Raw genomic sequence first — 22,410 nt, forward strand, 5'->3', positions numbered from 1 at the left:
AGTTAAACTTTAGGGTGTTTGTCGTGGGGACGCCGAAATGCATAGCTCTATGCCCATCGCCTGGTTCAGGTGCAAGGTCAGTTGCTCTCTTAGACCATCTTGGAAGCATGTAATTCGCAGGTATCGCTTGCACGTTCAGGTGCACCATGACACGGATGATATGTGGTTAGATCAGCCCACACATCTCAAACATGTTGCAACTACACATGTATGTATGATCTTCAGGGGCAACACGCACCATGTACACTTTAGGGTTGATGCCATCATTTGCAACAAGGCGAAACCAGACGACATTCCCTTGCAGCTGGTATTGCAGCCCATAGCCTGTTGATTTTGCCAATAGTTTCTGAAACTTGGAAAATATCTCTCTGGTATAGAAATCTGCAGCCTGCTTTTCAATGTTGTAACTGCAAAACAAAAAAGCTTCCAACATTAATAAGAATTGCTACATATGTTTCATTCAAATGCTGCAACCAAACTGTACTGGAAAACTAAAAAAAATGCTACATGACTTTGGACTTACTTGCCCCAGAGTGGCGGCCTCGTCGCTTCATTGATGAAGCCCGCATTGTCTTCACGATCAAGCATTAGCTCCTGGCAAAGCTCAAACTGTTGCACAAATGTCCAAACCGAGTCTCCATGATGATTTAAAGACTTGAAGTAGGAATTCAGGCCCTCGGAGCGTCCAGTTGTTCCTGTGAATGGGAAGAACTTATTCCTAAAGTACACAGGAGCCCATGTCTCCCTGCTGTTCCACATGTTTTTGAGGTGTTTCTTATCAGCCACACCAAACAACTTGACCATCTGCTTCCACCGTTCTTCAAACTCCTCAACGGTATCTGAACCATTAATGCAACCATAAAATGCTTCTGCAAAAGGCTCATCCTTGCCCAGCATCTTCCCTAGTTTTGTCCTTGCAACCCAGAAGATGTGCCACTTGCAACATCTGTGTGTTGAATCTGGAAATACCATTATGGCTGTAGCCATTGCCTGGTCTTGATCAGTCATAATGTTCAACGGATGCTCATTATTCATTGCCAACATCCATTGCTGGAAGACCCACTTGAAAGTTTCAATGGTCTCATCAGGCAACAAAGCACACCCCAAGCAAACAGTGTGTGTGTGGTTGTTAATGCCAACAATCGGAGCAAAGGGCAAGTTGTAGCGATTTGTGCAGAATGTGGTGTCGAAAAACACACAATCTTTGTACTTTGGATACAAGGCCCTTGTTCTCCCATCAACCCAGAAAAGCGCCCTAACAGCTCCATCTTCTTGTAGCTTCGAGAAAAAGAAGTTGAGATTCTCCACTTGTCTTCTCTCAAAGTACTCGATTGTCAGCTCCAAGTCACGCTCTGACAGGCCCCTTCGCAGCTTTGCTCTTGCATTTGTCACATCAGTCTTCACATACGGCAAAATCCTCGGATCACAACACCGTGCATCTCTAAGCAAGCCCATCATATTAGCCATTGATATGTTGCGATAGTGCAGTGAAGTGATGTACTGCATGTCTGCATCTGGGATCTTTCTGTGAGAGCGGCAAAATCTCCGGCGCCCCCTTTGCAACATCAGCTGGTGTGTGTGATCAGCCTCAAAAACTGTCACAACCCAGCTACCGTCTTTGAGGTTAACACCCATACGAGCCTTGCAATCATACCGCTCCAACCGGTTTCTTTTCCTCTTGTCGCTCACATCCATATAGATGCCAGCTTGTTTGCTTGGAGATTTTTTGTTACTCGGATAGCTCATACCAACATCTTCACACTCATTTGTTGCAGCTCCGTCAGAAATGCTACCACCAACATTCTTCGAAGGATTTTTCCGTGAGTGTATGCACTCAAAAACTCTATAGATAAGAATGCGCTTCTGATCCGAGCTACTTTTCCTACTATGTTTTGATGTCACAATGCGAGTACCAAAGCCCATCTTCGAGGCATATTCATTGTAAACACGCTGAGCTTCTTCAACATTGTCAAAAACCATTCCAACAAAAGGGACAACTGGCTGTGATGATATATCTTCATCCGGTTCATCAACAAGTGTTGCAGCATTTCCATTGGCATTGTCACTAGCCACACGGGCATTGCCATGATTTGGAGCTACACCATCGGTGTTCAGCTGCAACGAATCGTCACTATCATTTTGGGGAGTATCATTCAGATCAATTCCATATTCTTCTTCTTCATGCGCAACATTTTGCATATCATCGTCAAGGAAAATTGATGGCTCAACAACAACATTCTGCAACAAAATCAGCACCCAAGTCATTTTTTTGCTCCGTGAAAAAACATGCAAAAAGCGCGAACAAAAAAAGTGGACGCAGCATGGCAATCATAATCCCAAAACAATTCCTGCATGCAGCATTTTAGGATGCAGCATGCAACATCCAGCAAGTAGCATGTAGCAAATGCAACACATGCTTGTAACATTTTAATAGCAGACAGCAGGAAGAAACATCTTACTAGCATTAATTGACAACATCTTAGTAATATTACACAAAAATCAAGCACAAGCATGTTGACAACATCTCTTTTCAATCTCATGCTCATCAAAGGTTGCAAAATTTTTTTGTGAACAAAATGATCTAGGGTTTGCAATTGGAATTCATACCAGATCAATTTCATCCCGGCCATGCCGTACTGCATCTTGGAAGACCACACCAGGGTTGTAGTACCGTTGCAGCACCGGTCCACTACTACCAGGGTCTTCCCTCCTCAGTGGACTTCGGCCATGAACGACAGCGGAGCTCGAGCCCAAATCCATGGCGGCAAGGAGGTCGTTACGGATGTAAGACATGGTTGAAGCAAGTACAAGGGCACTTGATAGATGAGGGAGCCCCTCCTCGAGGTGATTCGGTTGTGGGGAACAAAAAACCGGCAGATCCGGCAGCCGCCGCCGCGTGTTGGGGACGAGCAGACGCGGGGGGATCCAGCTCCCCTGTTTTCCTCGTTGTGGCGCGTCTTAGCACGGTTGCAACAAACATTCCATTTTTTGCTGCAACGGTTCATTGTTTTAGAACGAAGGCTCAAGAAAGAGCCCGACTTTGAATTAACAAAGCCATCAACCGGCCAGGATTATAGGACTGCCACTAACAACAAGAAACAAAGAGCGGAAAAACAGATACATTGTGCTTAGTAGAACAACTCGAAGTCGAACGCCGCTAAGCCGAAACCAGCTAACCTACTAAGGCTATGGGAGGAAGGCACCACCGTGCATGTATTGTGTCACTGATTGCCATCGGAAGGAAAACAGGGGCAACACATGACCTGACTCCGCCTCCACAAAGGGCCCCTACCCTTTCACCCGGGCTCGGCGGGTGCCGCACCGGCGGCCTGCGGAGTGGTTCACCCTAGAACCCAGATCATCATTCCCAAGCAACCGAAGGAGATGCACCAGGAACAAACCCACACGAAAACGGGGAGCCGAACACCCAGTCACCGTTGCCGGCAGCAGCAAGACAGAGCACCGGACGAGAGTTGTCGAGACGAAGGCGCTGAAAACCCCGGAGAAGGCCAAGAGTATGCAGCACCACGCATCGGTCAAGGATAGGAGGCAACCCTCCACACCTGGACCCGAGCAAGTTGCCAAAGATGAGGATCAGGCCACTACAATCCGCCGTCGAACCACCACCGACTCCACCACCACTTGAGCACTTCCCTGACGACGCCTTCAGGAAGGTTCACGTCACCAAGGTGCTGTCGTCGCCATGAAACGAGGAACTGAGGCTTTCACCTGAGCTGCTGGGTGGGGTGGGAGGTGCAGGAAGCCCATCGAAGCCTTCAGCAAGGGGAACTACGCCTAAAGGCGACATCTTCAGTGTGGCCGCCGCGCCGGCCAGGGGTTTCCCCCGGATCCGCACCCAACCACCAGATCCGCACACCCGGCATCCCGAAAACGGCGGCCGGAGCCACCTGGGACAGGGGGCGGCGCGGATCGGAGGAAGAGGACGCCGATTCTCCAAGGTACAGCCGGCCTACGAGGAGCTGCTGCAGCCGCCGACGCCCACCGCCTCCATGCCGCCCGCACGACCGGGGAGGCGGCCCACCTGCACCCTGCGGCGCCGCCCGCCGCACAGGCCATGCCGCTGGCCGCCGCCCCGGATGCCGAGGCTCTCCACTCAGAGTGGATCCGCCAAAGTCCCCGCCGCCACCTTCATGGGTGCCGAGCGGCCGTGCCGCTGGCCACCTCTGGCGGCGGCGGAGGGAGGGAGTGGGGCGGGGGGACTAGGTGGCGGCGGCGGAGGGAGGGAGGGGGCGGGGGGACTAGGTGGCGGCGGCTAGGGTTGGCCCCCGAGTCGCCTCGGAGGAGACGACGGGGGGGGGGGGGGACCTGACCCGGGGCGGAAGCCGAGTTGCAGTAAAGACTAGTCAACGGTTCATTAGGTACACACTTGCGCGCAGATCTGACGGTTGGCGCGCACCGCATCGGATGGTTCGGGCTCGACCGGCCCAACAGTTGGGCCGGTTCGCCGGCGCAGATCGCTGGCCATAAGATAATGGGCCGCCCACCCCACGGCCGCAACTCCCTCCCAGTATCGATCCTTGACCTAGCTGATGGGGCGCCGACGCGGCCCTTGTTCCCTCCTCCTCCAGTGGCGGGGATTGACGGTACTGTGCAAGCGAAAGCGACGACGCACACGCGGCAGAGGAAAGAAATCGACCTCAACCTCAACCTCAACCTCAACCTCGGAGAATGCTTCTTTTACTACGGCGGCGGAGTCAATACCCCGTACAGGTACAGGTGATGTTATCCTTCTCTATCTATATCAAAATCACTGCCAGCAACTTAGGATGATGAGGAAGCAAACCCTAGACCTAGAGCGGCTGTAGATAGATGGATCTGGATTCGATCGATCCCACAGACACCCCTTCCCTCCATCCGCGAGTTAGGTTTGCAGATCCCAACCATTCTTATTACTACGTACATGCATGTTTGCAGATCCCAACCATGGAGAGACGATCTTGGTACTGTTTGAGACGCCCTCTGGCTTTGCAATTTTCTGTTTCAAGGAGGACTACCTTAAAGAACCGGTACTGCTTGCTTATTTGTTATTTCCTCCGTGCTCCGTCCATTACTCATGTTCTCATCTCTTAATTTTTTTATTGATCGGCCTAGCTGATTTTTCTACCTTCTCCAGAATATCTGGGAAATCTTTGGCGAGCATTTTAGGACAAAAGGGGTAAGCCCGTCCTTCTGATTGTTATATTATAGTTTGTTTGTTGCCAATTTAAACAGACTACTCTTCTTTTCTGTGAGGGAAGGCCATCATGGCTAGCTTTATTTAATATCAATTATCAAATAACAACCGTTACATTCTTCACTTGAGGTTAATTGGAGGATAAAGCTATGGGTTTCATCGACCCAAATACAACAAGTTTTTCAAGTATAACAATCCCTATATCTCTTATTAAACGGTGAGCAAATTCAACCTTCCCAATCAAACCTCAAGTTGCTAAAATGCCCGCATGCATATACCGCTGTTGCCTCAGTCCACATTTTTTCTTGTCCCGCGCAATATTGGATAATAACCTCCATAGAATCAAATTGCTCTTCTAGAGCATTAGCACCAATACAAATTAGCCAATTCTAGCCCATGGCACATTGCCAATGATTCTCCGATGGCGCAGATGAAACATGCATTATAAACTTCGATGGTCGATGAAGCAACAAAAAAGCCAAGGCTCATTATACACCGTTTGTTTTTTAATTAACAGATTCAACACACAATGTTGTCCTTAATTCTGTGTGGAAATCATGTAGCATGATGTTACTTGTATGCATTCACCCTCAAAAGCTATTTTCATCAACACTGGAAAAAGAGATTTTAAAAGAATGGACGGGTGTAGGCTGATATGTATGCTATTCACAATTCTGTCGTTAGCTGCTAGCCATGGATGATTGACCTGTAACTTATTCTGAACTGCATTGCAAGAACAAGAGGATTTGAACAAAGATAATATCTTTTACGATTATTATTAGTGTTTCTTATAAGTGTTTCAAAAAACGGTGCTACACAGCGTATTTTAAAAAGCGGTTGTGAACCAGGCTAACAAGAACTGGGCAGAGCAGCAACCCGTCGCTTAGAAGCAGTTTTCCTGCCTAGAGCAGTTTACGGCTTGGACTATGTCAGGATGTGGAGCAAAATGGAGAAGAAGATGTTACATGTTTGTCATCTTCTCTGACCTATTATGCTAAATTTCCTCTTAGTTAACATGCCAGTACTTGCTGTGCTTGGCAGTGCCGACTGCTTACCACTTTGTGTCTTTTTGTAACATTGATTGCTATGTACATACTGAATTGCCTTCCTCATGATTGGGAGACATGGTGAGCTTTATATTTTGATTACTTTTCATTCTTGCTTTACCATGCTCGCCCTTGTTCATTTCTTTATCAGATCGTATGGCTGAAAGAGTTTCAAATTTTCAAGGACAAGTCCAGTGCCATTGATAATGGTACTGGTGTCAGTAGGGAGCTTACTGAGATGATATCACGCTGTCACCACCCTTGCCAGAAATTGGCCGTTGGAAAACCTGAATATAAAACAATCATCGAAACAAGCTTGGTCAGTGTAAAGCTCCCTTTGTTTGCTTATATATGATTATGGAAAACTTCGAACATCTAATTTTCAGCCACTTGTTTCAGCCGGGTGTACATTGCCTCTTCGACGAAACTGTGATGGAGGTGATGTGGGGCCTAAAACATCTCATGCATAGTTTAGTTCCCCAGGAAAAACTGACGCTCACAAAGGAGGATCGCTTGCCAATGAGCCAAGGACTAAAAATGTTCCTGTATCATTATGGCTTTGATGTCAAACCGGAGTTGGTTAGTTAACAAGTTCACTTCCTTTATGTCTGAGATGAAATACTTTTATGCTTTATGCATGGCTCCATGTCATTTAGTGCTACACCAATTATCCTATATATTTTTGTGCAGCGTACACTTAGAATCCTTATATTAATTACCCCTGCCAATGCTCTTGGTGCAATATGTAGGACAATCTTTTTTCCTTCTTCGTATAGTGACAACGATGTACTCTTTTTGAGCCCAGGTTAATGAGCAGGTTGTTAATGCGGCATGCCTCTTGCGTGATGCTGGATTGATCATGGAGAGCCACTCTGAACAACTGCGCTGGGCTGCTGGCCAGTTGAAGGAAGTGTCTGGCATTAACCCGGAAGGCTGGTCCGCGATGAAGACGGCGACGGCTCTGACGATCATGTTTGACACTGTAGAAATAACTGACGATGAGATGGAGGTAATGTTTTGTAAATGATTAACATTTTATTGAATTTTGTCATTCATGCAATTCAATACACCCTTTCTTTCAAATTTTTACTGAACAAGAGTTATCAACCCTGGAGATGACTTGCCATAAATATGAGGATATTATTTACAAGGACTTTAGCCTGAAGATCCACAGTGATCTTGTGGAGATGCGTGAAGTTAAGAAGGATGCCCTGGGAGCACTGGGCTTCTTGCTTGGATCAAGCGCGTGATGAGATAAAGCCGATACTTTTCTAGTTAGTATGTGGGTAGAAGTGATCCTGGGTGGTGAGGCTGCCACTGCCCATCCAAGAACGAAGTGTTGGACAATGTGTGTTTGTGTTTTAGTAATATCGACTCTGAGTAATGTGTGTTCGCGTTTTAGTAAATCGACTATGGGTAAATCGACCAGTGTATCAAACATATTTTCACTTTTCTCTACTTTAAAATCTCAAAAATTGCACTATTACAGATGAGAACTATTACAAGATGAACACGTGAATCTACACACTATAACGTGTCATAGATATATGATTTTTCAGAAAAGCTAAAACAATTTATAATGGTGAACGGAGAGACTACTTTAGAATTTGACTCTAGTGATCAATTGGACAATTGCTTAGAGAACCGGGAGTCATTGCCACCCTATTGGAACCGGCGTGGTCCGCAGCCCCCAGAGTACGGAATCGAGTTCCTCAACCAAATGCTTATAGGATTCTCGTAAGGAGCGCACTAGTCTGGGCTTAATGCCGCTCATGATCAGACCGTTGGCCCATTCAACTTGGCAGTTTATTTGAGGGTGGTATACAGATGCATAGTCGAGTTTAATGCCCAACTTAGCGCACCAAGTTTTCACCTCATCAGCCGTAAAATTGGAGCCATTATCAGTGATAATATGTGTGGGACACCGTAACGATGCATCACACCGGATATAAAATCAATCACTGGCCCTACTTCAGCTGTTTTTACTAGTGACAAGCATTAAGCATAGCAAAGTCATAGCAACATCTATCTCAGAACATAGTGGATATTAGGGATCAAACCCTAACAAAACTAACTTGATTACATGGTAAATCTCATCCAACCCATCACCGTCCAGCAAGCCTATGATCGAATTACTCACGCACGGCGGTGAACATCATGAAATTGGTGATGGAGGACGGTTGATGATGACGACGGCGACAGATTCCCCTCTCTGGAGCCCCGAACGGACTCCGGATCAGCTCTCCCGATAGAGATTAGGGCTTGGAGGCGGCTCTGTATCGTAAAACACGATAATTCTTTCTCTCTGATTTTTTTCTCCGCGAAAGCAAATATATGGAGTTGGAGTTGAGGTTGGTGGACGTCCAGGGGGCCCACGAGGCAGGGGGCGCGCCCCCCACCCTCGTGGACAGGGTGTGGGCCCCCTGACGCTAATTCTTTTGCCAGTATTTTTTTATTAATTCTGAAAAGTTGCTTAGTGGATTTGCAGGTCATTCCAGAACTTTTATTTCTGCATAAAAATAACACCATGATAGTTCTGCTGAAAATAACGTCAGTCCGGGTTAGTTCCATTCAAATCATGCAAGTTAGAGTCCAAAACAAGGGCAAAAGTGTTTGGAAAAGTAGATACGATGGAGACGTATCAGTCCCGTCCAAGGATGGCGTGATATCCACTACTGAAGGGAACCACGTGAAAGAGCAACTCTTAAGACCTGTAATTTTCAGGTGTGCCGAACAGCACATCCAGTGTAATTCTCCCAGAGCATCGTGCTTCGCGACTGGGGATGATACCGCGAAAGGTGGTATTGCTTTGCTCGATGCATGTTCTATCAATCTGCATTTTGTCGAGCGTATCTTCATAGATGAGGTTAGGCCCAATGCCGCCGTCCATGAGCAATTTAGTAAGCCGAAAACCGTCCACAATAGGGTTTAGGACTAGGGCAGCGGGTGCTCGGACTGTCTGAGCCTTTGGTTCATCTTCGGCTGTGAAGGTTATTACCGCGTCGTTCCATGGGCTCACTGCGGTAACTTGGTGGACTTCGGCGAGGTCGCGGAGTGCCCTTTTTCGCTGATTATTTGAAGAAAAGGTCTCCAAGACTGTGAGGACGTTAAAATTGTCCCTCTCAGGGGAGTATTTCCCTGGAGAGGTGGTGGTGAGGATGGCCTGCCGTAGTACCCAACATGCGCGAAGGCTATGGGTTGGGTCTGTGCTTGGGGTCGCATGTATCAGACAGGGCTTGTTGAGGTGTTCATCCAGAACATATCTATATCCCGTAAAGGGTTTATTTTCTCTGCTGACAGACTGATGATCGGATGCCCCACTGGGGTGTGTCCGTTTGGTCTGGGTAGCATACTACTTGATGGCAGCATGCTCTAGCTAAGTTTTCTAGGCCTTCCATGTGCTTTCCATCGCGCAATACTTTTGCACTACCTATGACAATCCCGAGAAGCTCTGTATGCGATGACAGTGGAGGGCATTCAGTATTCCCTTGTCAGTACAATTGTGATGGAAGACCGAAACTGCATCGTGGTCGCAGCAATCTTTGATCTTGTTTTTAACAAGTAGGAATCTGGCCCAAAAGTGATGGAGCGTTTCCTGAGGTTGCTGCCGTACATACACCAGGTCGTATATATTTGGAGGCCTTGAGTTGCTTGGAGAGTATTGATTGTGGTGGGCGGTGGGTTAAAATTCGAATCCTGACCCACGTCAGTGCTTGGAGATTGAAAATCCTCCGAGGTGATAAGTTCAGATCCAGGGAGATTGAAGTGCTCCCTTGATCCAGTATCCGAGCCAGAGTTAGGGGGACTTGGATTCCCACCTAATGGTAGAGTGTCCAGCTCGAGAGGTCCAGAGATCCGAACATATTTGGTTCTCAACATAGGAGGAGAAGTGTCCTCGGCTCATTCCTCGACGACCGCAACCAGGTGGGTGGTCAGCGAGCGATGAATCTCCCTCTAGTCAGGCTTAAGTCGGATCCGACCATAATCTGTTGACATCCCCATGGCGGCGATGCGATCTAGCAGCTCGTTTAAGGATGAGACATCTGCCGGATTCATCCTTTTGGTACTTGAGACCGATGCGACGACGGTGTTCGGCGGTCGTAGGAGGTGCTGCAGGCTTAACGGCCGTACGGGTGTCTATGATGAAACCGCCGAGGTGGAGGATCTGCTAGGAAGCCAGGGTCCCTTCAGAGGTAATGTTGTCATTAATGACTAGGCAAGCCATAGATCGCTTTTTTGGACTACACAACAGAGCTCTCAATGAAAGCACCAATGTCGGTGTCAAAACCGGCATATCTCGGGTAGGGGGGCCCAAGCTGTGTGTCTAAGGATTGATGGTAACAATGGACAAAGGGACAAAATGTTTACCCAGCTCGGGCCCTCTTAAAGGAGGTAAAACCCTACTTCCTGCTTGATTGTAATCGATGAGCATAGGGGTTACAAGAGTTGATCTACCTCGAGATCATGATGGCTAAACCCTAGATTGTCTAGCCTATGAATGTTATGATAGCCTCCACGGACTAAATCCTCCGATTTATATACACACCAGAGGGATCTAGGGTTTGTATAAAGTCGGTTACAAGAGAAGGAAACAATACATCCAGACTCTAATCTTGTCGTCCAAGCACACAGGAGTCTTATCCAAACATGGGGGATGGCTTTCAGCTTTTATCTTCACGGCCCATTTAGCCTGGCCCGTATCCTTGAGCCGGACAACTGGGGACCCTCAAAACCAGGACTCCCTCACCCCACCAAGTGGGCACAACCCACCTGGGCGCGCCAGGGAGCCCATGCGCGCCCTGGTGGGTTGTGCTCCCCTTGGCCCACCTCCGGTGCTCCTCTTCTGGTACATAAGTCATTTTGACCTAGAAAAAATAGGGGAGGACTTTCGGTACAAAGTGCTGCCGTCTCGAGGTGAAACTTGGGTAGGAGCACTTTTGCCCTCCGGCGGAGCGATTTCGCCGGGGGAACTTCCCTCCCAGAGGGGGAAATCATCGTTATCATCATCACCAACAACTCTCCCATCTTTGGGAGGGAAATCTCCATCAGCATCTTCAACAACACCATCTCCTCTCAAATTGTGGATGATCAGACCGTTGGCTCTTAAAGGAGGTAAAACCCTACTTCCTGCTTGATTGTAATCGATGAGCATAGGGGTTACAAGAGTTGATCTACCTCGAGATCGTGATGGCTAAACCCTAGATTGTCTAGCCTATGAATGTTATGATAGCCTCCACGGACTAAATCCTCCGGTTTATATACACACCGGAGGGATCTAGGGTTTGTATAAAGTCGGTTACAAGGGAAGGAAACAATACATCCGGACTCTAATCTTGTCATCCAAGCACACAGGAGTCTTATCCGAACATGGGGGATGGCTTTCAGCTTTTATCTTCACGGCCCATTTAGCCTGGCCCGTATCCTTGAGCCGGACAACTGGGGACCCTCGAAACCAGGACTCCCTCACCCCACCAAGGGGGCACAACCCACCTGGGCGCGCCAGGGAGCCCATGCGTGCCCTGGTGGGTTGTGCTCCCCTTGGCCCACCTCCGGTGCTCCTCTTCTGGTACATAAGTCATTTTGACCTAGAAAAAATAGGGGAGGACTTTCGGTACAAAGTGCTGCCGTCTCGAGGTGAAACTTGGGTAGGAGCACTTTTGCTCTCCGGCGGAGCGATTCTGCCGGGGGAACTTCCCTCCAAGAGGGCGAAATCATCGTTATCATCATCACCAACAACTCTCCCATCTTGGGGAGGGAAATCTCCATCAGCATCTTCAACAACACCATCTCCTCTCAAATTGTGGATGATCAGACCGTTGGCTCTTAAAGGAGGTAAAACCCTACTTCCTGCTTGATTGTAATCGATGAGCATAGGGGTTACAAGAGTTGATCTACCTCGAGATCGTGATGGCTAAACCCTAAATTGTCTAGCCTATGAATGTTATGATAGCCTCCACAGACTAAATCCTTCGGTTTATATACACACCGGAGGGATCTAGGGTTTGTATAAAGTCGGTTACAAGGGAAGGAAACAATACATCCGTACTCTAATCTTGTCGTCCAAGCACACAAGAGTCTTATCCGAACATGGGGGACGGCTTTCAGCTTTTATCTTCACGGCCCATTTAGCCTGGCCCGTATCCTTGAGCCGGACAACTGGGGACCCTCAAAACCAGGACTCCCTCACCCCACCAAGTGGGCACAACCCACCTGGGCGCGCCAGGGAGCCCATGCGCCCCTGGTGGGTTGTGCTCCCCTTGGCCCACCTCCGGTGCTCCTCTTCTGGTACATAAGTCATTTTGACCTAGAAAAAATAGGGGAGGACTTTTGGTACAAAGTGTTGCCGTCTCGAGGTGAAACTTGGGTAGGAGCACTTTTGCCCTTCGGCGGAGCGATTCCGCCGGGGGAACTTCCCTCCTAGAGGGGGAAATCATCGTTATCATCATCACCAACAACTCTCCCATCTTGGGGAGGGAAATCTCCATCAGCATCTTCAACAACACCATCTCCTCTCAAACCCTAGTTCATCTCTTGTGTTCAATCTTTGTATCAGAACTATAGATTGGTGCTTGTGGGTGACTAGAAGTGTTGATTACATCTTGTAGTTGATTACTATATGGTTTATTTGGTGGAAGATTATATGTTCAGATCCATTATGCTATTTAATACCCCCTCTAATCTTGAGCATGATTATCATTTGTGAGTAGTTACTTTTGTTCTTGAGGTCACGGGAGAAATCATTTTGTAAGTAATCATGTGAACTTGACATGTGTTCGATATTTTGATGATATGTATGTTGTGATTCCCTTAGTGGTGTTATGTGAATGTCGACTACATGACACTTCACCATATTTGGGCCTAAGTGAATGCATTGTGGAGTAGTTATTAGATGATGGGTAGCGAGAGTGACAGAAGCTTAAACCCTAGTTTATGCGCTATTCCGTAAGGGACCGATTGGATCCAAAAGTTTATTGCTATGGTTAGAATTTATTCTTAATACTTTTCTCGTAGTTGCGAAATCTTGTGAGGGGGTTAATCATAAGTAGGATGTTTGTTCAAGTAAGAAGAACACCTAAGCACCAATCCACCCACATACCAAATTATCAAAGTAGCAAAAACGAATCGAACCAACATGATGAAAGTGACTAGATGAAATTCCCGTGTACCCTCAAGAACACTTTGCTTATCATAAGAGACCGTTTTGGCCGGTCCTTTGTCTCAAAAGGATTGGTCTACCTTGCTGCACTTTTTTTACTACTACTGCTACTTTCTCGTTACAAATTATCTTGCTATCAAACTTCTATATTACTTACAATTTCATCACTTGCAGACATTACCTTGCTGAAAACCACTTTTATTTCCTTCTGCTCCTCATTGGGTTCGACACTCTTACTTATTAAAAATGGTACAATTGATCCCATATACTTGTGGTCATTACACGATTAGTGATCTCCCATGTCCCGTTAACCACGATGGAATCCATCTCGCTGTGCACCGCTTCTTTCCAATAGTAAGCATCAGGATATGAATAAGCTTCTGAAATAGAAGTGGGAGTATCATTCACGAGATACACAATGAAATCTTCACCAAATGACTTTGCGGTCCTTTGTCTCTTGCCCCTTCTAGGAGCTTCATTGTCATCCTCCTCGGGAATATATGTGTATTTCTTCTCAAAATGTTCCAATGGAACATTAGCTCAAGGAGTTGTCTCTGACCTCTGACTAGATGAGCTAGGCATATCCTTCATAGGCAAAATATCCTCAAAGAAATTCGCATCATTCGACTCCATGATTGTACCAACATTCATGTCAAGTACCTCAGATTTCACCACTAGAAATCTATAGCCAATGCTATGGAAAGCATAACCCAGGAAAACACAATCAACTATTTTTGGTCCAAGCTTACACTTCTTGGTAATTGGTACATTGACCTTCGCCAAACAGCCCCAACTTCGTAACTAGGAGAGTTTATGCCTGTTCCTTTCCCATTCCTCAAATGGGGTAATCTCTTTATTCTTCATGAGAACTCTATTTAGGACATGACTTGCAGTCATCAAAGCCTCCCCCCACCATTCCTTGGAAAGTCATGCTGTGTCTAAGATGGCGTTAACCAACTTAGTTAGAGTTCAGTTCTTTCATTCGGCAACCCCGTGATATGTCTCCAACGTATCTATAATGTTTTATTGTTCCATGCTATTATATTATCATTCTGGGATGTTTTACAATCATTTTATAGCAACTTTATATCATTTTTTGGGACTAACCTATTGACATAGTGCCCATAGCCAGTTGCTGTTTTTTTGCTTGTTCTTTACTTTACAGAAAATCAATACCAAACGGAGTCCAAACACAGCAAAACTTTTTGGAGATTTTTTAGACCACAAGACACCAGATGGGCCAAAGAAGTACCAGAGGGGTGCCCCGAGGGGGCACAACACACCTGGGCGCTCATGGGGGCCCAGGCATGCCCTGGTGAGTTGTTCTTACCTCAGTGGCCTCCCACACCGCCTCTTTGCTCTATTAATACCCCAATATTCCATAAACCCTAGGGGAGTCGACGAAAAACAATTCCACCCGCTGCAAGTTCCAGAAACCATAGATCCAGTCTAGACACCATCACGGAGGGGTTCATCATGCTCATTGGTGCCTCTCCGATGATGCGTTAATAGTTCATTGTAGACCTATGGGTCAATAGTTAGTAGCTAGATGGCTTCCTCTCTCTTTTGATTCTCAATACAATGGTCTCGTGGAGATCTATTTGATGAAACTCTTTTTAAAGTGTGTTTGTTGGGATCCAATGAACTTTGAGTTTATGACCAGATCTATGTTTTTATCTATGAAATTTACTTGAGTTTTTTGATCTCTTATATGCATGATTACTTATAGCCTCGTATTTCTTCTAAGAATCTTTGGTTTAGTTAGGCCAACTAGATCGATTTTTCTTGCCATGGGAAGAGGTGCTTTGTGATGGGTTCGATCTTACGGTGCTCAATCTTAGTGATAGAAGGGGAAATGACACGTATGTATCGTTGCTATTAAGGATAACAAGATGGGGTCTATTGCTACATGAATAGATCTTGTCGACATCATGTCATCATTCTTATTGCATTACTCCGTTTCTCCATGAACTTAATACACTAGATGCATGCTGGATAGCGGTCGATGTGTGGAGTAATAGTAGTAGATGTAGGCAGGAGTCAGTCTACCAATCTTGGACGTGATGCCTATATATTGATCATTGCTTGGATACCGTCATAATTATTTGAAGTTCTATCATTTCCCAACTATAATTTGTTTACCTACCGTATGCTATTTTTCTCGAGAGAAGCCACTAGGGAAACCTATGGCCCCGGGTCTATTTTCTCATCATATACTTTCAGATCTATTTTGCTATTTGCCTTTTTGTTCATTTGTAACTTTAATTTTCAGATATATATCATCAAAAACCCAAAAATACCTCGCTAAATTTTATTTGCTTTTATTTGCATCTATCAATCTACTGCAATTGTATCTCGGTAAATTAACAATTTTTGGCATCGTTACCCGAAAGGGATTGGCAACCCCTTTAACACATCGGGTTGCAAGTATTTGTTCTTTGTGTGCAGGTACCATTTACGTAATGTTGTGTGGTTCTCCTACTGGTTTGATAACCTTTGTCTCATCACTGAGGGAAATACCTACCATAGTTGTGCTGCATCATCGCTTCCTCTTTAGCCACCATCACCCCATTTTACTGGGGAGAATAGGGAGGCGTCCTCTCATGTATTATACCATGTGCCTCATAGAATAAATTTAACTCGTTGGAAAAATACTCTCCACCGTGATCCGACCTAAGCCTTTTGATCTTTTGATCGAGTTGATTCTCTGCTTCAGCTTTATAGATTTTAAAGTAGTGCAAAGCCTCATCCTTTGTTTTCAACAAATATATCATGCAATATCTAGTAGAGTCATTGATTAGAGTCATGAAATATATTTTCCACCTTTTGTTAGCACACCATTCATCTCACAATGATCTGAATGTATGAGTTCAAGTGGTGCCAAATTCCTTGCCTGAATAGTCGTATGGGACTTGCGAGGTTGCTTTGCTTGAATACAAACTAGGCACTTAGAACCTTTGACAATTATAAATTTCTGGATTAAACTCAAAATTGATAGCCGTGTCATGACACCAAAGTTAGTATGACAAAGTCGTGAATGCCAAACATTTGATTCAGTTTCACTGCAAACATGATTAATAACTTTAGTGCAAAAGTCTGACAAAGATAAGCGGAACAAGCCTCTGCTCTCATAGCCCTTCCCAACAAATTGTCCACACTTAGATACTACAACCTTACTGGACTCAAATCCCAATTGATAACCATCTTGACACAAACGAGAACCGTCGACGAGATTTTTATTTATAGCAGGGACATGCTGCACGTTCTTTAGTCACACGATCTTTCCCGAAGTACACTTCAGATTGACCGTACCAATACCATGAATAGAAGCATGTCTCCTATTTCCCATCAACACAGGTGTAGTTCTTGCGACCTGATAAGAAGAAAGCATCTTTATGTCAGAACACACATGTACATTGGCACCAGTGTCAATCCACCAATCAGGAGAATGACATACCGAAAGAATGGTAGGAAATTTACCATACCCAACATCTTTCATCTCAATATCGCCCCTGTCTCATGAACCTTGGATGATGATAGGGGACTTTAACGAAACGGCGTGGCAACATGAGCGCTTCTCAAAAGCCCATAGGAGCGAGAGTAACATGGCAAAATTCAGAGATGTACTGTCAGACTGTAAGCTTTTCGACCTGGGTTTCAGAGGCCCTAAATGGACTTACGATAACAAGCAAAGTGGGGTAGACAATGTGAAAGCGAGAATAGATCGTGGGGTTGCATACCAGGGCTAGAGCTCCATATTTCCTGAAGCCTTGATCGAACACATCTGTTCATCAAGTTCAGATCACCTTCCTCTTCTTCTCAGATTTGGGCAGAGGAAAGAGTGGAGACCCCTGAACAAAGTCTTTCAATATGATCATATGTGGGAAAGGCTAGAATCACTGTCAGACGCAATTGTTAACTCGTGGAAGGAGAGATCGATGGCCGCAGACCTAGCTGGTATCTCTGCTAAACTGTCGAACCTGCAGTGTTCCCTCAGCGAATTGGCAAAAAGCAACTTTGGTTCAATCAATAAACAGACTGCTAATCTAAGGAAACAGCTGGAAAATCCTTGGAAGCGCCAACCTTCTGTAGCAAGAGACAAGGAGATTAAGTCTGTTTCTTCAATACTAGATGAGCTTCTCCATCGGGAGGAGTTGATGTGGAGACAACGTTCAAGGGCTCTTTGGTTACGTGAGGGAGACAAGAATACAAAGTACTTCCAATGCAAAGCTTCTTGGAGACGCAAAAGGAATACTATCAGCAAACTAAAAGATGAGGAAGGAGTTTGGGTGGAGGACAGAAGTAAGCTTCAGTAAATGACCACAAACTTTTTCAAGCAGCTCTACACGAAGGCGGAGGGGCTTGATTCGAAGGTGATAGTGGACTGCATGACCGAAAGAGTTACCCGTGAGATGAATGAGGCCCTAACCAAGGATTTTACCGAGAAAGAAGTAGGTGATGCCCTATTCCAAATTGGCCCGCTGAAGGCCCCGGGTCTAGATGGTTTCCCGGCAAGGTTCTTCCAAAGGAATTGGAGTACAGTAGGGCAAGACGTGGTGAATGCGGTACTGAAATTCTTCATGGAGGGTGTCATGCCGGGGTATAAACAATACTGTAATTGTGCTTATCCCAAAGAACAACAAACCAGAATACCTAAAGGATTTTTGCCCAATTAGCCTCTACAATGTCATCTACAAGGTGATTTCCATGTGTATGGTGAATCGGCTGAGACCTCTGCTGCATGAGCTTATCTCAGAGACGCAAAGCGCTTTCATCCCCGAGCGTCTGATTACGGATAATGTCATGATCGCCTTTGAGTGCTTCCACAAAATTCAACATAGTAGACACGAGTTGAATACCCATTGTGCTTTCAAGGTGGACCTAGCAAAAGCGTACGACAGAGTGAACTGGGTGTTCATGGAGGAGGTCCTTCGGAAACTTGGTTTTGACCAAAAGTGGATCGGCTGGGTAATGTGTTGCGTGAAATCTGTGAGATACACAGTAAAGTATAATGGAGAACTCTTGGAGCCCTTCTCTCCCTCGAGGGGTTTCCGACAGGGCGACCCGATGAGCCCGTACCTGTTCCTTTTCGTCGCGGAAGGGCCATCATGTCTAATTGAAAAAGAAATCAGCAGATGAACGATTATGCCCCTAAAAATTGCCAGAGGAAGCCCCGGAATCTCGAATCTATTGTTCGCTGACGATAGCCTGATATTCTTCAAGGCATGCAAGGAGGGGGCCAAAACCATTATGGAGATCCTTGAGAAGTTCCAAAGGGGGTCCGGTCAGCTCCTGAGTAATAACAAGTGCTCGGTCTTGTTTAGCGAGATATGCCCGGAATAAATACAACAAGAAGTCAAATCAGAACTGCAAATCTCCATGTACACTTTTGAAAGTAAGTATTTAGGCCTCCCCACCCCGGAAGGTCGCATGAAAGACTCGCAGTTCCAGCCAATCTTGGAAAGGTTTATCAAGAGGTGCTCAGACTGGATTGAGAGATATATGTCGCATGCTGCTAAAGAGGTCTTGGTAAAATCTGTCCTGCAAGCACTGCCCACCTATTGCATGGGCGTGTTTAAGATGTCCCAAGGGTTCTGCGATAAGTATGAAAAATTAATCTGTGAGTTCTGGTGGGGGGGGGGGGGGGTGAGGAAAATGGACACCGGAAAGTTCATTAGATGTCGTGGGAGCCTATGATCAAGCCTAAAAGAGGTGGGTGCATTGGTTTCAAAGACATGAAACTATTCAACCAAGCCTTGCTAGCAAGACAAGCTTGGAGGCTGATTCAGAGACTGGATAGTCTTTGTGCATGTGTTCTCAAGTCCAAGTACTACCGCATGGAGAGCTGATTGACACGGTTTTTGCATCAGAAGCGTCACCGGTCTGGCATGGGATAGGGTATGGACTCGAACTGCTCAAGGCTGGCCTCATATGGAAGGTCTGAGATGTAAGAAGGATAAACATCCAAAGATACAATTGGATTCCACGCAAGGAAGGGCTCAAACCTGCCAACTTTATTCGGTGGTCCAGATTAAGAAATGGGTTAACCAGTTGATGTTGGCTGATGGCAGTGGATGGAACTCGGACCTAGTTAATCAGTTGTTCTATCCTTTTGACGCTGAGGAAATCCGCAACATCAAATTACCAAGGGCAGGGGCCATGGACGTCCTGGCCTGGCACTATGAAAAATCCGGAGTGTTCTCGGTCAGGAGTGCATACCGGCTGGCGGTCTCTATCCAAAACCTAGCTAGGACCCCAGCCTCCAGCTCCGCAAATGAGGGGGACGATTGGAGGATCTGGGACATTATTTGGAAGGCAAATGTTCCTCAAAAAATCAAAATCTTTGGTTGGAGAGTAGCCACTTGCACCTTGGCTACAAAAAAGAACAAGTGGAAGCGCACACTGGAAGTGAATAGCACATGCAATATATGCGGGAACGGAGAGGAAGATGAATTTCACGCTGTCATTTAGTGCACAAAGAGTAAGGCACTGAGACATGAAATGAGAGCCGACTGGGAACTACCTAGCGAGGAAAAATTCAAAAACACAGGTGTTGATTGGCTACAGAATCTTCTAAGCCCATGCAACCCAGATACTAGAACAAAAGTTTTGCTACTGCTGTGGTGGTGTTGGTTTCTTCGGGATGATTGCACCCATAATGCAGGGAAGGAGCTGGTCAGCCACTCCGTTATGTTCTTAAAACAGTACGTGGAGGAACTAACCTGTGGAGTCTTGGGAGAGGAAACCGATACAAAGGGCAAACAGCAGGTGATGCAGTCCGGGCATGCATTGGCTGAGCGGAACTCTCTGTTCCCTCTGTCAGCAGGGCTAGACGGAAAAGGGATGAGAGCCACTGAGGTCCCTACTGCCAATCTTTGGAGGCCCCCTGTGGCGGGAACGGTCAAACTAAACACGGATGCAGCGTTTTTAGCCGATAGCAGCAAATCCCACTCGGGACAATTGCGCGAGACCAGAGGGGTTTTGTCCTCTTCTCGCTGTCCGAACGCTGCATGTGTTGCAAATATGTTGAGGAAGATGAAGCGCAGGCACTGCTGGCCGGGCTGCGTCACCTGTCCGCTCTATACAGAGGCCCAATGATCGCGGAAACAGACTGCGTCCACATTGGAAATGAACTCAGGCCTGGCAGCAGTAATTTGTCTGCATGTTACCCGGTTCTCACTGATATCAAGGAGGAACTCGGAAAGTTTGCTGTCGCTCAGGTCCAATATGCCAGCAGGAATCAAAACAAAGTGGCTCATCTACCGGCGGCCCGGGCCGCTGCCGACCTCGTGGTTGGCTGAAGAGTAGTTTTTGTACTCCTTCCCTCAAAAAAATATATCATGCAATATGTAGTAGAGTCATTGATTAGAGTCATGAAATATATTTTCCACCTTTTGTTAGCACATCATTCATCTCGCAAAGATCTGAATGTATGAGTTCAAGTGGTGCCAAATTCCTTGCCTGAATAGTCGTATGGGACTTGTGAGGTTGCTTTGCTTGAATACAAACTAGGCACTTAGAACCTTTGACAATTATAAATTTCTGGATTAAACTCAAAATTGCTAGCCGCGTCATGACACCAAAGTTAATATGACAAAGTCGTGAATGCCAAACATTTGATTCAGTTTCACTGCAAACATGATTAATAACTTTAGTGCAAAAGTCTGACAAAGATAAGCGGAATAAGCCTCCGCTCTCATAGCCCTTCCCAACAAATTGTCCATACTTAGATACTACAACCTTATTGGACTCAAATACCAATTTATAACCATCTCGATACAAACGAGAACCGCTGACAAGATTTTTATTTATAGCAGGGACAAGCTGCACGTTCTTCAGTCACACGATCTTTCCCGAAGTAAACTTCAGATTGACCGTACCAATACCGTGAATAGAAGCATGTGTCCTATTTCCCATCAGCACAGGTGTAGTTCTTGCGACCTGATAAGAAGAAAGCATGTTTATATCAGAACACACATGTACATTGGCACCGGTGTCAATCCACCAATCAGGAGAATGACATACCGAAAGAATGGTAGGAAATTTACCATACCCGACATCTTTCATCTCAACATCGCCAATAACAACATTAGCGGTCTTGCCATTGTTCTCATTCTGACGCATGTCCCAGCGATTATTGCCGGATGAAGCCAAATGTTCTTCACTACCACATACATGACACTTTTCTTTCTTCTTATAAGTTTCCTTCTTCTTCCTGAAGTTGAGAGGTTTTGGGGCTTTGCACTTGCCATTAAATTTTTCTTTGCCTGCATAGTTGTTTTTGTTCTTGGGTTTGTGGGTTTGGAAATTTCTGTTTTGTACCAAATTGACACTAGAATTCCCCTCATGGAAACGAGCACGTGTGTTTTTTGCCCTCGCCTTCTCTTCTACATCAAGAGTGTCAATTAAATTGATAACAGTAAACTCTTGCCTCTTATGCTTCACAGAGGTAGCAAAATTCCTCCATGAAGGAGGAAGCTTGGCAATGATGCCTCCAGCAATCAGTTTCTCCGGTAACACACAATTAAGATGTTCAAGTTCTTTCGTGAGCGACTCAATCTCACGAGCCTGCTCTACGATAGAGCAATCATCAGTCATTTGGTAGTCATGATATTGCTCCATGACGTACAACTCACTTCCTGCGTGTGAGATTCCAAATTTGGCCTCAAGCGCATCCCACATATCCGTACCCACCATGATGGTTGATAACCCACAAGTGTAGGGGATCGCAACAGCTTTCGAGGGTGAAGTACAACCCAAATTTATTGATTCGACACAAGGGGAGCCAAAGAATATTCTGGAGTATTAGCAGTTGAGTTTTCAATTCAAACACACCTGGATAACTTAGTATCTGCAGCAAAGTGTTTAGTAGCAAAAGTGGTATGACAATAATGGTAACAGTAGCAACAGTAAAGATAAATGTTTTTCGGTTTTTTGTAGTAGTTGTATCAGTAGCAACGGAAAAGTAAATAAGCGAAGATCAATATATGAAAAGCTCGTAGGCAATGGATCAG

At 45.8% G+C, this 22,410-nt stretch overlaps 1 protein-coding gene across 3 annotated transcripts; it reads left to right on the forward strand.

Moving 5' to 3' along the window:
• The first annotated feature begins 4,535 nt into the window (after nt 1-4,535).
• Nucleotides 4,536-7,620, forward strand: LOC123115384 (probable nucleolar protein 5-1). 3 transcript variants are annotated; one of them, XM_044536543.1, is made up of 6 exons: nt 4,536-4,737; nt 4,936-5,027; nt 5,135-5,176; nt 6,392-6,559; nt 6,640-6,819; nt 7,046-7,620. In XM_044536543.1, exons 1-6 carry the CDS (start codon nt 4,551-4,553, stop codon nt 7,265-7,267), a joined length of 891 nt encoding a protein of 296 aa, XP_044392478.1. In that variant the 5' UTR covers nt 4,536-4,550; the 3' UTR covers nt 7,268-7,620. The 3 variants fall into 3 exon arrangements, with proteins under 3 accessions (XP_044392478.1, XP_044392480.1, XP_044392479.1); XM_044536545.1 differs by having other exon boundaries at nt 6,425-6,559; XM_044536544.1 differs by having other exon boundaries at nt 4,536-4,731.
• The last annotated feature ends 14,790 nt before the right edge of the window (nt 7,621-22,410 follow it).

This window comes from Triticum aestivum, chromosome 5B, assembly GCF_018294505.1.
Source record: "Triticum aestivum cultivar Chinese Spring chromosome 5B, IWGSC CS RefSeq v2.1, whole genome shotgun sequence".
In the NCBI taxonomy this organism is placed as follows: Eukaryota; Viridiplantae; Streptophyta; class Magnoliopsida; order Poales; family Poaceae; genus Triticum; species Triticum aestivum.

What these genes read in the sequence shown, in the direction of transcription:
- LOC123115384 (XM_044536543.1), top strand. Translation starts at nt 4,551, where the DNA reads ATGGGGCGCCGACGCGGCCCTTGTTCCCTCCTCCTCCAGTGGCGGGGA. An exon ending in AATACCCCGTACAGGTACAG is followed by an intron (nt 4,738 to 4,935) that starts GTGATGTTATCC and finishes GCATGTTTGCAG; the next exon opens with ATCCCAACCATGGAGAGACG. An exon ending in TTGATGTCAAACCGGAGTTG is followed by an intron (nt 6,820 to 7,045) that starts GTTAGTTAACAA and finishes TTTTGAGCCCAG; the next exon opens with GTTAATGAGCAGGTTGTTAA.